Here is a 16772-nt window from a genome sequence, read left to right as displayed (position 1 = left end):
CTATATTAGATACTTGAATGTGAGTTCTTATTGGGATATTCACCCAGTCCTGATATTGATGTTTATAAAATCTAATTGTGCTAAATGGTTATGTCAAAGTTCACCTTTTTGGGTATGGATAAATCAACATAATGAATTGTGTTGAGAATAAAAATGAAGGGTAATTCTGAAACAGCCATATGAAAAATAAGAAAAATAACAACCCCAAAACAACTATGCATTTATTTGTTAATTAAATACTAAATTTATTTTTTTTATTTTCAGAATAATGTGTTCATATTAGACGAAGATAAAACCAAAATAAGGCATGCCGGGAACTTTAAACTCAAACCTGCTGGTAGCATTATACGTCAACATGGCATCCGTCCATTACCCACAATTCAAAGCTTTGATTACCTGGACACAGAAAGAGAATCAAAAGTCTAATGGAAAATTTACAAAACAAATATATGGAGAAGAGGGACCAAAAATTAAATTATCACATATTTGTCTACAGTTCTTAATGTTTATGTTATATTTTTTGAACATTTTTGAGAGAGAGAGAAAAAAGAAAATTTTCAGCAACCAACAGTTAATGTACTAACAATATTTTTATCAGCCCTAACAATGCAGCTGTTTTATTTGAATATAAATAATTTTATTTTTAATGATTTGTAACAGTCCTTATAATTTCCATGTATCTGACTGTGTTTCCGTAAAATTTCTTTTTTATTTAAAAAAAAGTGTTTTGAATACTATTTACAACCAACTGTATGTAATAACAAGATTTTTATTGGCTCTAACAAAAAGCAGCTGTTTTATTGAAATATGATCCGTTTAGCTCCAGTATTTAAAAATTGCAAAATGTGTTACCTTGCTTTTTTTTTTAGAAATGAGCAGTCAACCCCCTTAATTAGAAATATAACTACATTTATTGTATATTTTGAAATCACAGATAAGATCTAAATGAAAAATACACATGATCATAGACACATTTTGTCCTCAAACAAAAAAAGGGTTGAAAGTAGTCATGGTTACCATGGTTACAGTGAATACAGTCAGGTCAAAGGTCATTGGCTAAAAAATTGTTTCATTGTTAATGACATAATTTAAGGTTGTAGAAGGTTGCTGCTTATTATTAAAGGAATTTATATTTTTATTTAAATGGATAAGGATTTTGATGGACACTGTTGTTTAGGAAATATTTGCTGACATCAATTATTGAGTTGATGGTTGGTAATTGAGTGTATTTGCAATGTATTCTTTAACTAGCATCAAATATTGAATTGATGTCTGTAAATTAGAAAACAATAAATTAATTTCAATATAAAAAAGAATGGTGAAAATAGTTGCAAAAATTTATCATAACAAGTAAGAGTTACTTATATAATAACATATGTTTATATAGACATACAGAAACATATATTATATAATTGATGTCATGAAGCATTCAACATTGTCCAATCAGAATTAACATTGCAAAAATATAAGAGATTGGACTTTATGTATACATTATTTTATCATGCTGCTAAAAAACTAAATTTCTTATTTTTAAACATGATTTTAAAAGGTTGCTATATGTCAGTTCAAGTTTTATACCTGAAACGTTTAACATTTTTGTTTTTAAAAGAATGAGTATTTAATTATGAATGTAATAATGTGTTCAATATATGTAAATTATACTTAGAATTTTGTATGTGTATTGTTATTCTCATTTTAACTGGATTCATTATATAAAACATGAAATTTGGAGGCTTTTATCTCCGAATGTCTATTTGTATGTCTTTGAAAGAGATGTCTTAGGAATGAGTTTCACAAATGATCTTAGTATACATATGTAAGACTCACAATCGAGTTGTTTTTTTTTAGATTTTTTGTGTAACACATTCTTGATTTTTCAAATATTTTCTTTTCAACAAATAAATCCATCAGAAATATTACATCAAATAAAATTGAGAATGGAAATGGGGAATGTGTCAAAGAGACAACAACCCAACCAAATAAAAAACAACAGCAGAAGGTCACCAACAGGTCTTCAATGTAGCGAGAAATTCCCGCTTTTTTTTCCCGAAAGTTTTTTTTATAAAAAGTGGTAAACATCATTTCTCTTCAAAATTTTCAGCTAGAAACTAAATAATATTTCAATTAGAGTAAACCAGTAGGAAAATTATATCAGAACTTATATATCCCCCACAGAACTGATTATACTTTAACCAGGAAAATTAATAATTTTCATAATAGTTATGAAGCAGGAAATTTGGTTACTCTTCATTGATGATTTTATATCTAACAGGAAATTTTATCATATTGTCACTTTGTAATATTTCTTTTGAAGTAAATCCTTCCTGATGATACATGATCTGTAGTTTTATGAGGGGGCAGGACCTTTTTCAGGACGTTGTGATCGAGTGTTTTAAGCATGGGATTGATCCTTTAGGGATCCAAGATATCATTTTTCGAATTTCAGGATGTGGTGATTTAATAATTTTTTTAAATCGGGACCTCAGGATTTCATGTTTTTCAGGAATTTCAGGATCAGGTCCCCTCCAAACCCCCCTCTTTTATCAGATTGCTTTCAAAAGGAGCTTTCTTGGATGTTTTATACTCACAATAACATGGTACAATCATTTGTATATGACAATGAAGGATATTTAGCCTTTTATTTATGACTTTTCTATGTTGTTTCCCTACGAAGTGAATTTAAAAACATTTTCCCCAGCAACCTCTATATTTCTTGAAATATTTTAAAAACCATGCATCTTGATAATATTTCTGTCAAACTATTTTCATTGAATATAGTAAATATAACAATTAGTTAAAAAAAAAAAAGAAGATAAACAACATATAAAGTAATGAAAAATTTCAAATTCAAATTTAAGAAATTGAGGAAATTAATTTTTGATAATATTTATTTGGTCGAGTAAAATTAGAGATTATGGTTTATTTTCCTTGTTGCGAGGTTATGTTATTGTTAAATATTAAATTTTAGTTACTTATTATTTTAAAAAATATGTCTTCTTACTGTATTTTTTTTAACTTACGTCTATTTACTAACCTTTTAATAAAATGCACCAGGATATTTTTATTTTTTTGTAAAATGTGGTGTTCTTAAAGAAACCTTTTTCAAAACTACTTTTATTTAAATATGACAAAAACTATGGTTTCTTTAATAAAAAAAATTGACATTTTATTTATTTAAAAAATAAATAATTAGATGTCTACTATGATATTGTTTTTATTGATATGTCTTCTTGCATTTTATTCAAGTAAAATTTGTCTTTTTGCATTATTTTAAAAATAAAATATGTTTATTATACATTTTGTACTATCTTTCATTTTTGAAGTACAAATAAAAATTTACAAGATGTCGTGCCTTACTATATTGAGTGCCTTTTTATTGTGTATAATACTGTGATACTATTTCTTGTTGACAAATTTTTATGTTTCTTTTCACTTCATAGCAGCCTACCGTAGGGTGTATAGATAACAAGGTTTTTGAACATGTAATTTTTACTACATTTTAATGCTTACTTGAAAAGTGAATTAATATGCAACAGAGTCAAATATTATTTGTGCCTTACTATTTAAAGTGCCTTTTATTTTGTGTAATACAGTTGTGCCTTAACGAACAAATTTTATATTTATTTTGTTTTGCTAAAAACAGCAGATTACTAGGGAATGTAAATCAAGATGGCGTCTAAGTATGAGATTCAAGATTTTAAAGAGAGTATTCTCCCTTTGTTATGAATTTCAACAGTGAACAAAAATACAAATGGAGTCTCTTATCTTTCCCATCCGGAAATGTTCATGCTACTGGGATTAAAATAAGAATATTCTGTACCTTTATTTTAATTTGCGTTGAATAATTCTATTATGTAAATTAGTATTGATATTCATCAGGATATCAATGAAAAGTTACCCAAATAGTTGTAGAGCATAACCTCATGATGTGCTTATTGGAATATAACTTTAACTCTGTTCTAGATAGTAAAGGGATATAACTGAATTCTAAATAAGGGGAGATAATTGAAGTTATTAATAAGGGGAGACAATTGAAGTGATTTTGTTTTCATATATTTCCAACTTCAATACATTCATTAGATGTTTTAATTGAATTATTGATAAAAAAATCGGTTGCAAATAAAATTTGAAGAATAGATAGGTTATAGGAATCACCTTGTCTATTTGTCTGCCTCTTTGCCCATTTGACTTTTAAGTGTTACCCTTGCTTACTTTTTAAAGGAACAAAACCATGTATAAAAATTTCAAAGAAAATCTGGGGTTCTGCTGATGAATATAAACGAAAAGTTACCCAAATAGTTGTAGAGCAATACGTCATGATGTGCACATAGGAATATCACTCTGTTCTAGATGGTAAATAAGGGGAGATAATTGAAGTTTTTAATAAGGGGTGATAATTGAAGTTCTTTATATGGGGATATAATTTAAGTTCTTAATAAGGGAAAATAATTGAAGATCTTAATAAGGGGTGATAATTGAAGTTCTTTATATGGTGATAATTGAAGTTCTTTATATGGTGATAATTGAAGTTCTTTATATGGGGATATAATTTAAGTTCTTAATAAGGGGAGATCATTGAAGTTCTCGATTCAATGTTGCGTTACGTTGTAAGAGTCTCTTGTAAGCATAACTCTTTCCAAATGGTTAGACTGATTTTGACAAAACTTTACACAGCTATGAATCACTACCTGAAGATATTCATTTTTTTCCTTGTACTGACTTTTACCAAAATATCAATTGTAATAAAAAAAAATACTGTTGAGGGAGACATGTCTTTAAACTTCAAAATATTCCTATTTGTATAAATTTCTCCATTTTATTTTTACAAAAAAACAAGGAGAAATATTTTTTTTCAATATTCCTTGAAATTTCCAAGTATTCCAATTTGTATAACTGTTTTATTAGATACTTATGTAGAAAGGGACCATTATTTTATACTTTCAAATTTTTTTTACAAAACTATTTTCAGTTTTCAATATTCTTTAAACTTTTCAATTATTCCAATTTGTATGACTATTTTAGATGATACTTATGTAGAACAAGTTACCATTATTTTGTACTTTCAATTTGTTTTTATTTTACAAAACTACTTTCAGTTTTCAACATATTTTAACTTTTCAATTATTCCAATTTGTATGACTGTTTTATAAGATACTTATGTGGAAGGGACCAGTTTTGTATATTTTCAATTTTCATTTTTTATCAGACTATTTTCAGTTTCATTTCATGCCAGACTGACAAGCATTGTGTATTCTTTACAATTAAATATCATTAAATGCTTTAACAAATTCATTATTACATATCAGAGTTTATATTATCGTTAGACATTTATTGTTCTATATTTAGATGTGTTTGTTCTATATTTAGAAATTCTTTATTAACTGTTTTAGGATGATCTTTTTATTTCTATATAAAACCATCAAATTTTATCATGAATAAAATTTTAATAAAGATAACAGTTTATTGTTTTGTTTGTTTGTAATACAAGTGTTATTGACAGGATACAATTAAAATATTGGAAATTAAACAGACCTGACCAACCAACAATGCCAAACTTGTCTGAAAAATAGACATTTTCTCGTTTGTTTTTTTATATAGATTAGACCGTTATTTTTCCCGTTTGAATGATTTTGCACTAGTAGTTCTTTGGCCCATTTATAGCTTGCTGTTTGATGTGAGCCATGGCTCCATGTTGAAGGCCGTACTTTGACCTATAATGGTTTATAATGTTTATTCTTTAGTTTTCGCATGTTGTGTCATGTGTACTATTGTTTGTCTGTTTGTCTTTTTCATTTTTAGCCATGGCTTTGTCAGTTTGTTTAAGATTTATGAGTTTGACTGTCCCTTTGGTATCTCTCGTCCCTCTTTTACAAATTATGACTTGGATGCAGAGTTGTCTCATTGGCACTCACACCACATCTTCTTATCTATACTATATCTATATATTTTCTTTGTTTTGACAGAGAAGCAGCAAATACAATACTAAATTCTAATTTGACCCGGTTAGGGATCAGACAAATGACCTTCAGCCCTAAGCTGACCATAGAGGTGTTACTAGGACAATATGTTTATGTGTCAATCCTTGCTATCAACATGACAATGTGTACTTTCTAAATAGCAAAACATATTGATCACTATAATTTCCCTGTTAACTGTTACCAAAATGATGTTTTTTTATAGTCGTGATTAAGGTGGTACCCAACACTTTCACTAAAATTAATTTGGCTCGTTTAATTTTCATTAAATTTTGACAATGTATTTACTTTGACCCTTTAACAAAAATATAAAAATTTCAAAAATTTTGAACCAACTGTTTTGTCAGAAAAATTACACTGGTTATATAGCAGTTTGACAAATACCAATTTTGATCATAGAGAAGCTTAAAATTCTCTTTACAACACAACGTAATTAAAACGTTTAGATGATTTTACGGAGTTATCTCCCTGTAGTGTTAGGTACCACCTTAAGAGATAACCCTGCATCCTTCAGTATCCATGCAGAAGAATCTACCAGGTGATTCCAGGACAATATATTTGTGTCACTCCTTGATTAAGCTGTTAACATGACAAATAAATGTTTACATTCTAAATAGCAAAACATGTCGACCACTATAAAATAATTTCTTCGATGTAACCAGAATGTTATTGTCTTTTTATAGTCCTGATTACCGTTATAAGGTTTCACTAGCTTCTGCCACCAGAAGCTGTTGATTTAATTGACTTATTTAATTTTAAATACTTTCTATTTTTACCATTTTTATGCCCCACCTACGATAGTAGAGGGGAATTATGTTTTCTGGTCTGTGCAGCCATTCATCCGTACGTTCGTCCATCTGTCCCGCTTCAGGTTAAAGTTTTTGGTCAAGGTAGTTTTTGATGAAGTTGAAGTTCAATCAACTTGAAACTTAGTACACATGTTCCTTATGATATGATGTTTCTAATTGTAAGGCCAAATTAAACTTTTGACCCCAATTTCAAGGTCCGCTGAACATAGAAAATGAAAGTGCATGTTTCAGGTTAAAGTTTGTGGTCAAGGTAGTTTTTGATGAAGTTGAAGTCCAATCAACTTGAAACTTAGTACACATGTTCCCTATGATATTATCTTTCTAATTTTAATGCCTAATTATATTTTTTATCCAATTTCACGGTTCATTGAACATGGAAAATGATAGTGCAAGTGGGGCATCCGTGTACTTTGGACACATTCTTGTTGTTGGTGTCTTAGTTAGATTTATCTGTACATATGGGTGAATATTTATGCTCCATTTATGGGGCATTATGTTTTCTGGTCTATGTGTCCGTTCCCTCATCAGTCTATCCTTCTATTTGTCCATCCTTCCCGCTTCAGGTGACGTAGTTTTTGATGAAGTTGAAGTCCAATCCCTGTGATATGATCTTTCTAATTTTAATGCCAAATTAGAGATTTTATCCCAATTTCAGGGTCAATTGAACATAGAAAATGATAGTGCGGATGGGGCATCCATGTACTAAGGACACATTCTTGTTTTTAAATAGTTTCTATTTCTCACCATTTTTGTTAAGTGTCTTTGTTAGATTTTTCTGTACGTTTAAGTAAATTTTTCAGGCAGTTGAGTTGTAAGTCTATTGAGATAAGACGTGGCACGGTACTTGTCTATCCCAAATTCATGTATTTGGTTTTGATGTTATATTTGTTATTCTTGTGGTGTTTTGTCTGATGCTTGGTCAGTTTCTGTGTGTGTTGTGTTTCAGTGTTGTGTCGTTGTTCTCCTCTTATATTTAATGCGTTCCCCTCGGTTTTAGTTTGTTACCCCGATTTGGTTTTTATACGACCGCAAATTTTGAAAAAATTTTCGTCGTATATTGCTATCACGTTGGCGTCGTCGTCGTTGTTGTCGTCGTCCGAATACTTTTAGTTTTCGCACTCTAACTTTAGTAAAAGTGAATATAAATCTATTAAATTTTATCACAAGGTTTATGACCACAAAAGGAAGGTTGGTATTGATTTTGGGAGTTTTGGTCCCAACATTTTAGGAATTAGGGGCCAAAAAGGGCCCAAATAAGCATTTTCTTGGTTTTCGCACTATAACTTTAGTTTAAGTTAATAGAAATCTATGAAATTTTGACACAAGGTTTATGACCACAAAAGAAAGGTTGGGATTGATTTTGGGAGTTTTGGTTTCAACAGTGTAGAAATTAGGGGCCAAAAAAGGGCCCAAATAAGCATTATTCTTGGTTTTCGCACAATAACTTTAGTTTAAGTAAATAGAAAATAATGAAATTTAAACACAATGTTTATGACCACAAAAGGAAGGTTGGTATTGATATTTGGAGTTTAGGTCCCAACAGTTTAGGAATTAGGGGCCAAAAAGGGACCCAAATAAACATTTTCTTGGTTTTCACACCATAACTTTAGTATAAGTAAATAGAAATCTATGAAATTTAAACACAAGGTTTATGACCATAAAAGGAAGGTTGGTAATGATTTTGGGAGTTTTGGTCCCAACAGTTTAGGAATAAGGGGCCCAAAAGGTCCAAAATTAAACTTTGTTTGATTTCATCAAAATTGAATAATTGGGGTTCTTTGATATGCCGAATCTAACTGTGTATGTAGATTTTTAACTTTTGGTCCCGTTTTTAAATTGGTCTACATTAAGGTCCAAAGGGTCCAAAATTAAACTTCGTTTGATTTTGACAAAAAATTAATCGGTTGGGTTCTTTGATATGCTGAATCTAAAAATGTACTTAGATTCTTGATTATCGGCCCAGTTTTCAAGTTGGTCCAAATCGGGGTCCAAAATTAAACTTTGTTTGATTTCATCAAAAATTGAATAAATGGGGTTCTTTGATATGCCAAATCTAACTGTGTATGTAGATTCCTCATTTTTGGTCTTGTTTTCAAATTGGTCTACATTAAAGTCCAAAGGGTCCAAAATTAAACTTAGTTTGATTTTAACAAAAATTGAAATCTTGGGGTTCTTTGATATGCTGAATCCAAACATGTACTTAGATTTTTGATTATGGGCCCAGTTTTCAAGTTGGTCCAAATCAGGATCTAAAATTATTATATTAAGTTTTGTGCAATAGCAAGTCTTTTCAATTGCACAGTATTGCGCAATGGGAAGAAATATCTTATTGCAAAATATTGTGAAAGAGCAATTTTGTTTTTAATTAGAGTTATCTTTCTTTGTCCAGAATAGTAAGCAAGAAATATCTAATTGTAAGATTTTTTTTTATTTGGAGTTATCTTTCTTTGTCCAGAATCAACTTAAATCTTTGTTATATATACAATATACAATGTATATTCACTTTTTACTACCAACTGATAAATTAAAAAATAATCTTTACCATTCAGTGATAACAAGCAGTTTTTTTACATCTTAATATTTTATGATGTATTTAAATGAGTAGTAATTGTTGCAAACTCCATTAGAAATTTTAATTGAGATTAGTTTTGGAATAAGGGAAAGGGGGATGTGATTAAAAAAAATGGGTTCAATTTTCTCATTTGAAATTTCATAAATAAAAAGAAAATTTCTTCAAACATTTTTTTGAGAGGAATAATATTCAACAGCATAGTGAATTGCTCTAAGAGAAAACAAAAATTTTAATTTCATTAGAACACATTCATTCTGTGTCAGAAACCTATGCTGTGTCAACTATTTAATCACAATCAAAATTTAGAGCTGAATCCAGCTTGAATGTTATGTCCATACTTGCCCCAACTGTTCAGGGTCCAACCTCTGAGGTTGTATAAAGCTACGCCCTGCAGAGCATCTGGTTTGTCCATGGATTTATGAGTTTTGAACAGTGGTATACTACTGTTGCCTTTATTTATGTATGTTTACACACTGTTGGCAGCTGAATCTGAATTATTATCACATAAACCATTTATGTCTGTTTCTATAAAGAACTGTCAAGGAAGTGGGAGGTTAAGCTAAATAGAAATCCAAGTTTAATCCATCATTTTCTTTGGAAAAAGCCGGTGCCAGGTCAGGAATATGGTGGTTGTTTTTCACTTATTCTATGTATATTATGTTTTCTGGTCTGTGGATCTGTTTGTTCCGCTTCAGGTTAAAGTTTTTGGTCTAAGTATTTTTGATAAAGCCCAATCAAATTGAAGCTTAGTACACATGTTCCTTATGATATGATCTTTCTAATTTTAATGCCAAATCAGAGATTTTCCCCCATTTTCACGGTCCATTAACATAGGAAATAATAGTGTGGATGGGGCATCTGTGTACTATGAACACATTCTTGTTTTTATGCCCCACCTTCGATAGTAGAGGGGCATTATGTTTTCTGGTCTGTGCCTCTGTTTGTCCGTCCGTCTGTGCGTCCGTCCGTCTGTCCCACTTCAGGTTAAAGTTTTTGGTCAAGGTAGTTTTTGATCAAGTTGAAGTCCAATCAACTTGAAACTTAGTATACATGTGCCCTATGATATGATCTTTCTAATTTAAATGCCAAATTAGAGTTTTGACCCCAATTTTACGGTTCACTGAACATAGAAAATGATAGTGCAAATTTAAGGTTTAAGTTTTTGGTCAAGGTAGTTTTTGATAAAGTAGAAGTCCAATCAACTTTAAACTTAGTGTACATGTTCCCTTTGATAACATCATTATAATTTTAATGCCAAATTAGAGAATTTATTCCAATTTCACGGTCCACTAAACATAGAAAATGATAGTGCGAGTGGGGCATCTGTGTACTGTGGACACATTCTTGGTTTTTTTAATACTTTTAAACATGCTTAAATTTCATGTTACATTGAAGACCTGTTGGTGACCTTCGGCTGTTGTTTTTTCTATGGTCAGATTGTTGTCTCTTTGATACATTCCCCATTTCCATTCTCAATTTTATTAAAATAAATGAATTCTAAGTATACATTAATCAACTTTATTTTGTCTTTGTATAATATATATAGCAACAACAGTTAAGATCATACATCAGTTTCTCCCCCAATTATCCCTCATTCACATTTAGAACATTCTTATTCAATAAGACGTTTAATTAAATATCAATGTGTTCCATAACAGAAAGAACTTTTGTTGCTAGATTTGATTCTCTAAATGTTAATATAAAACTAAACCTGATTTATTGAAACATCGCAATATAAAATGGTCTTGAATTACTGAAGTTTCAGAAACAGAAAAAGTGTGTGCAATTCTTATTGCAAATCTTTGGCCATTGGCAAATTGCTAAAATCCAATTTATGCAATTGCAAAAATATTAATGAAATTTACTACTGAAATTATGAGTTAAGTATTTATTTTTGGAGCCCCATACTGTGCCAGTTTTCACATTACTAGGTTATTAGAAAGTCACAGTCATTTCTAAATTAACAGTATGTAATTAAAGGTGATATTTTCAGAAACGAAATGTTTTGATGTTGGTAGGCAATAAAGGTTTTAAGTAACTAGTTGTTAAGTTTTTACATGTATTGAAAACTGTTCAAATAAATTATATGTACAGTAAAACTTGGCTAAACCGAATCCTGCTTAAACTGAAAACCTGTTTAAACCATACATTTTCTATAGGACTGTCATATTAAATAATGTGCGTTGTGTACCTGATAAAACCAAACATCTGCCAAAACCGAAAAACAAAATCTTAAGTCCAGAAGAGGTTCAGTTTAAACAGGATTCACTGTATATTTTTTCTTAAATTAGATCTAAATGCCATAGCCTAATGACACAAATAATTATGATGATCTTTAAAATTTAATGCCTCTGAAATGGTGCAAAATACACCATGGCTAACCAAATACACCATGGCTAATTAAAAACATCTTATTAAATAAAAAAGAGATTTATACATTACAGATCTTTCAGACAAATTCATCACAAATGAAAGAGAAATAATATATGTAAATAGTTTTTGGAAATAATATCTTATAACCACAAATAAATAAAATTAACAAGTACATAAATTCAGTCTTCAAAAAATATCTAATGACCACAAATAAAGTTAACAAGAACGTAAACCAATCACAAAACAAAGGAATGTATATAAAGACAAAACAAAAATAAACAGTTTAACATGGAATGTATAATACATAAACAAAACATATAAATTAACAAGCAGATCATGTAGTTAAATGCCATAACATGAAGTAGATGTATTAATAATAATGGAAGATGGTTTAATGTGATTTCTTAACAATGCCCCTTACTGGAACATGAAATTGCACATGTTATAGTGTTAATATAAAAATAAGGAGATGTGGTATGATTGCCATGGAGATAATTATCAACTAAAGATCTAGTAGAAATACATGTAAAAAGAATGTTTTGTCAGCTGACATGTTTATGATATAAAGAAAAGTAAATATAAACAGTTGATTATTCAAACCTGAAGAGTCATGGGCAATAAATGTTATTGATAATATCAAAATATTCATATCATTTAAATAAAAATTTATCAATTTTGCACATACATCATTACTCCTGGCAGAAATATCTAGTAGTTAATATACAGTATTTGAAAATATCATTGAAAATTAAATTTTACAACCATGCTTGGTTATATTAAAATTGAGAATGGAAATGGGGAATGTGTCAAAGAGACAACAACCCGACCAAAATAAAAAAAAAACACAACAGCAGAAGGTCACCATTACTACATATTAAAAATTGACCAAGTTTCCGTCTGTAATACTGTAAATTCAAAAATTAGCGCGTGCATTTATTATGGCAATTATGTCATTTAAGGCTTAAATGCGATTTGAATTTTACAATTTTGAGAAAAATCCTGTTAAATTCATATAAAATATTTCAAAATGCGAGTTAAAAATATTGCGTTTACAACTCCGTTGCATTTTTCACAATAATAAAAACCTCGCATTAATTTCAGAATTTACAGTAATGTACCAAGCTCAGTGTCTAAATTCAATACTCGCCAAAAGGATCGTGAGAAATGAATTGGAAGAGTACAGATACTTGGGAACTAGCCATATGTTAATCGTAATATTTACTTCAGAAAAGATGAGCATTAAAAACATAAAACATTTATACTCAAGAGCTTTGAAATTTTATCACAGGAAAAGGTGGCATTACTTAAACTTACCACAACCAGGAGTTGATGAAAAGTACAATCGAGAAATGTTTACCATGTATAACGGTATAGCTAGTTATTTTCCCGGGGTGTAAATTTTCACTTATTTTCGCAGATATAACAAAATTGCCAAAATTAATTCCGCCAATTAAAAAATGGGCATGCAAAGGTATTGATAAAAGTTTTGAATCCGCCAAAATAATAATCGTCAAAATATTTTGTATACCTTATTCGATGAAAATCGTGACAATTTTACAACCGCGAAAATAACCTGCTATACGGTACTATCAATGGTACATTTCAACTCCTTTTTAAAATGCGTAGTTTACAAGACTAAAAAACATGTGTAATCTGTGAACTCAATTAATATTGAGAATGAAATAAAAAACTTTATCTTTTTAGAATTTTTTTTTAGAAGACACACCAGCTCAATTCTAAGTGTCTAAATTTTGAACCTATCTTGCAATTTTTACAAATAATTTAATTGCATGTATCCAAAATCCCTCTAAATCTCCTTATGATGTTGAATTCTGACAGTTAAATATTTACATAACTAACATTTTTTATTTATAAAACAACTGAAGAACAAAAATAGATTTAATTTGTAGATAGACCATGCTTTTCTATGGCAGAAAGATAATACATGTTAAACACTGAAAAATTAACATTAACAAAATAAGATCGATAGAGAGACAGATTGTTATTATAATGACAAAAATACAGATTCATTTAAATTATTTCAGATCTATACTGGTAAAAGACACCCACTTCATTTATACGTCAATTTCAAAATATTTGTTTAAATACTACTTTACTAAATCATGGATTGCAAAATTAATACATGTACAAAGAAATGGCGTGGATTCATTTATTGTCATGGGTATACATTTTTTCATGGATTGGAAAATACTCTAAAAACAAAAATTATTGTGTGCTTTTAATATGATATCAATGAGATTTTTTGAAGAATGAACAAAATTGCAAGATTTATAATTGCAATTTTTGAAGAATGAACAAAATTGCAAGATTTATAATTGCAATTTTTGAAGAATTGACAAAAATGCAAGATTTTTTATTGCAGGACAACCTGCATAGAAATATATGAATCACGTTTTAGAGTACAAGTTCTTATTACATGTATTGTGATTCTTACCCAGTCACATTATTTGCATTAATAAAAACCTCACAATAATTTCTGAATTTAATGTACTCTTATATTACTGGATTCTTGATTTAGTGGTATTGTCAAAGTTTCCACTAAATCAACTAGAAAACTTTATATACTATTGTTGAACATATATTTTTAATTAGTTGTTTGCCTCTATCCTTTAAATCAACGAAAAATTGTCAGGCACCCGACAAATAATAATGAATCCAGTCAATAAAGTGTTAATTTGAATGTTAAGGATGTGTGAAATCTATATTTGTCATTGTCTATAAATATCAAAAATCAATTATTTTGAAGTTTTGGTTATTTTCTAGTTTACAGATCTTTTTGAACCAGGCTTGCCCTTGACTAGTCACATTTTTTTCGCCAACACTTCTCTCGATTTATAAATTTTGCATGAATGGATAAACCAAAAGTACCTTGAGAAAGAATTATTCTTACATGTTTCGGGACACATTATTTGTATATTTATTTCATGGAATGATAACTTTGTCTTTGTTTTTTTATGGTCAGAATAAAAGATGTCACATTTTATTTATTAATAGCTGGTAGAAATAACATAAAAAATACAGTCCTTCAAGCTACTTCTAAACAGATTCTTGAAAAAATGTAACAACAGGATTTCAATTATAATTGCACATGAAAACAACCATTAAGTCAGATCCTCTAGTTTGTCTTTAATCAGATCTTACAACTGGTCGTTAGTCAGATCCTAGAATTGGGCGTTGGACATATCTTCTTCTGTCTTACCAATGGCGTCTGGATTTGATAATGGATCAAGATCAGCAAAGAGATTGAACCAGGCTGACATGTCTTGTCCCTAAAAAAAACAATGTTGAAATAGATTATGTCTTGTCCCTGTTAAAAAATACAATATTAAAATAAATTATGGATATTTACAACATAGTTTTCTCGTTTGAATTTGTTTTACATTTGTGGTCACATGCATGTTAGCCTTCAAGTGGAGGAGGTTGAACCCTGGCCAGGTTAAACCAAAGTCTTTAAATTTGGAATTTTCTGCTTCTCTGCTGAGCATATGGCATTTGAGTATTGGAGCAAAGATCAATTCAGAGTCAGAAAAATGTGTTATGGTAAGGTGACATATCTTCCTGCAGACTGTTACTTGTGAACTAGCACCAGCTCAGCACTCTGTTTAGTACAAAATAGGGTTAATATTTTCGCATTTACAAGGGGCGTAAAGGGGTGGTATCTGCATGGAGGAACACGAAATAAAATTGCAATTTCACTAAGAACGAAAAATTTAAAAAAATTTTGCACCTTGATTTTTTTACCAATTTCACAAATCATGGTGAATAATGAACTCTTTTCACAGCTGCACATGAAATAAAAATGTCTGAACACGTTGCATGAAAATAACTCTTTACCACCCTCATTAACATGTTCTGGCCCTGAATATGAATATTAATTTGCTGCTGAATGTTAAGCAGCCATTTGTAATCCTCATCCCTTATATGACATTTTTGTTGATACAGTAGATCTTTCCATTGCGTTGCTGTTCTACTGAATGCAACTATGCAGTATGGGCTTTGCTCATTGTTGAAGGCATTACAGTGACCTATAGTTGATAATGTGTGTGTCATTTTGGTCTATTGTGGAGAGTTGTCTAATCTGCAATCATACCAAATCTTCTTTTTTATAGTTGTTGTCTCATTCTGTTAAGATTGCTGCCTGACCTCGAATCGTTAGATTTTTGAATCATAGATGCTTCTCCATACATTTTTATTTAAAAATAGGATGGTGTTTTTTTGTAATATGTTGGGGCTGTGAAAGCATTGATCAAATCATATTTTTATAAAGCACTTTTTACTAATCAGAAGTAAAGCTTTTTGTGAAATATTCACAATGAAATTATTCTGAATTGAAGGTAGGCTAAATGTTCTTATATCATTTCAATTAAAAAGCATGAAAGCCTTAAGGAAAGGACAACACTCATTTACACTTATTTTTAAATCTTATTTCATGAAAGCATTGTTCTCACAATAATATAACAAACCTTCTTTTTCTGTGATTTTCCTTTGGGTTGTTGAGGATTTTGACCAGTGGCCATTTTATTGCCTTGTTGTGGTTCACCTAAATAATGAAAAGAATCAAATTAAGCACATGTTATTGTTAATTCAACATGGTCTAAAGAATTATTATTCATTTACAACTTAATGTAACTTAGCACTGCTCTGACATCATAGAATTTGTAAAGATATTCTACGTTGATCCCATTTATATTTTGTTCGTCACTTCTGTATTTTTTTCTAGTCTCTACTTGAACATTTTCACTTCTTGCCCAAGTATAAAGCCTTTGATGGTCTTCAATAATATGTTTAATCAGAGTTTGCATATCTTTTTATCCCTGGTGGTCCTTGAAAAAAATCTGCTGGTGCTCAATATTATTTCTATTGAAAAATACTGAAATTGTGTCAGTCCTTTGTAATATTTTGGTGGTAAAATACGTAGGACCACCACTTTCGTGAACTCTGAGTTTTATGATAAAGTGTGCTCACTTTATACTGTGATGGATGTATAAATACCAAACCACCTTTGATCTGATTGATTGAGGA

General features: G+C 29.8%; 2 protein-coding genes across 5 annotated transcripts in view; one reads left to right on the top strand and one right to left on the bottom strand.

The window, feature by feature from the left end:
- LOC134695471 (ADAM 17-like protease) overlaps positions 1–2464 on the top strand; it is a 33603-nt gene extending 31139 nt beyond the window's left edge. The window contains exon 23 of the mRNA XM_063556740.1: positions 265–2464. Coding sequence (XP_063412810.1) covers positions 265–426 — 162 coding nt within the window. The 3' untranslated portion in view covers positions 427–2464. The remainder of the gene's footprint in view (positions 1–264) is intronic.
- Positions 2465–14464: 12000 nt separating this feature from the next.
- Positions 14465–16772, bottom strand: part of LOC134695406 (islet cell autoantigen 1-like) — a 36919-nt gene continuing 34611 nt past the window's right edge. For all 4 annotated transcript variants that reach the window (XM_063556641.1, XM_063556643.1, XM_063556642.1 and 1 more), the window contains 2 exons: positions 16214–16290; positions 14465–15019 (listed from right to left, as the gene is read on the bottom strand). In XM_063556641.1, coding sequence (XP_063412711.1) covers positions 14912–15019; positions 16214–16290 — 185 coding nt within the window. In that variant the 3' untranslated portion in view covers positions 14465–14911. The remainder of the gene's footprint in view (positions 15020–16213; positions 16291–16772) is intronic.

Source organism: Mytilus trossulus, chromosome 13, assembly GCF_036588685.1.
Source record: "Mytilus trossulus isolate FHL-02 chromosome 13, PNRI_Mtr1.1.1.hap1, whole genome shotgun sequence".
NCBI classification, from domain to species: Eukaryota; Metazoa; Mollusca; class Bivalvia; order Mytilida; family Mytilidae; genus Mytilus; species Mytilus trossulus.
Note: the sequence above shows the minus strand (reverse complement) of the source record. Positions and strands in the feature narration are given on the sequence as shown.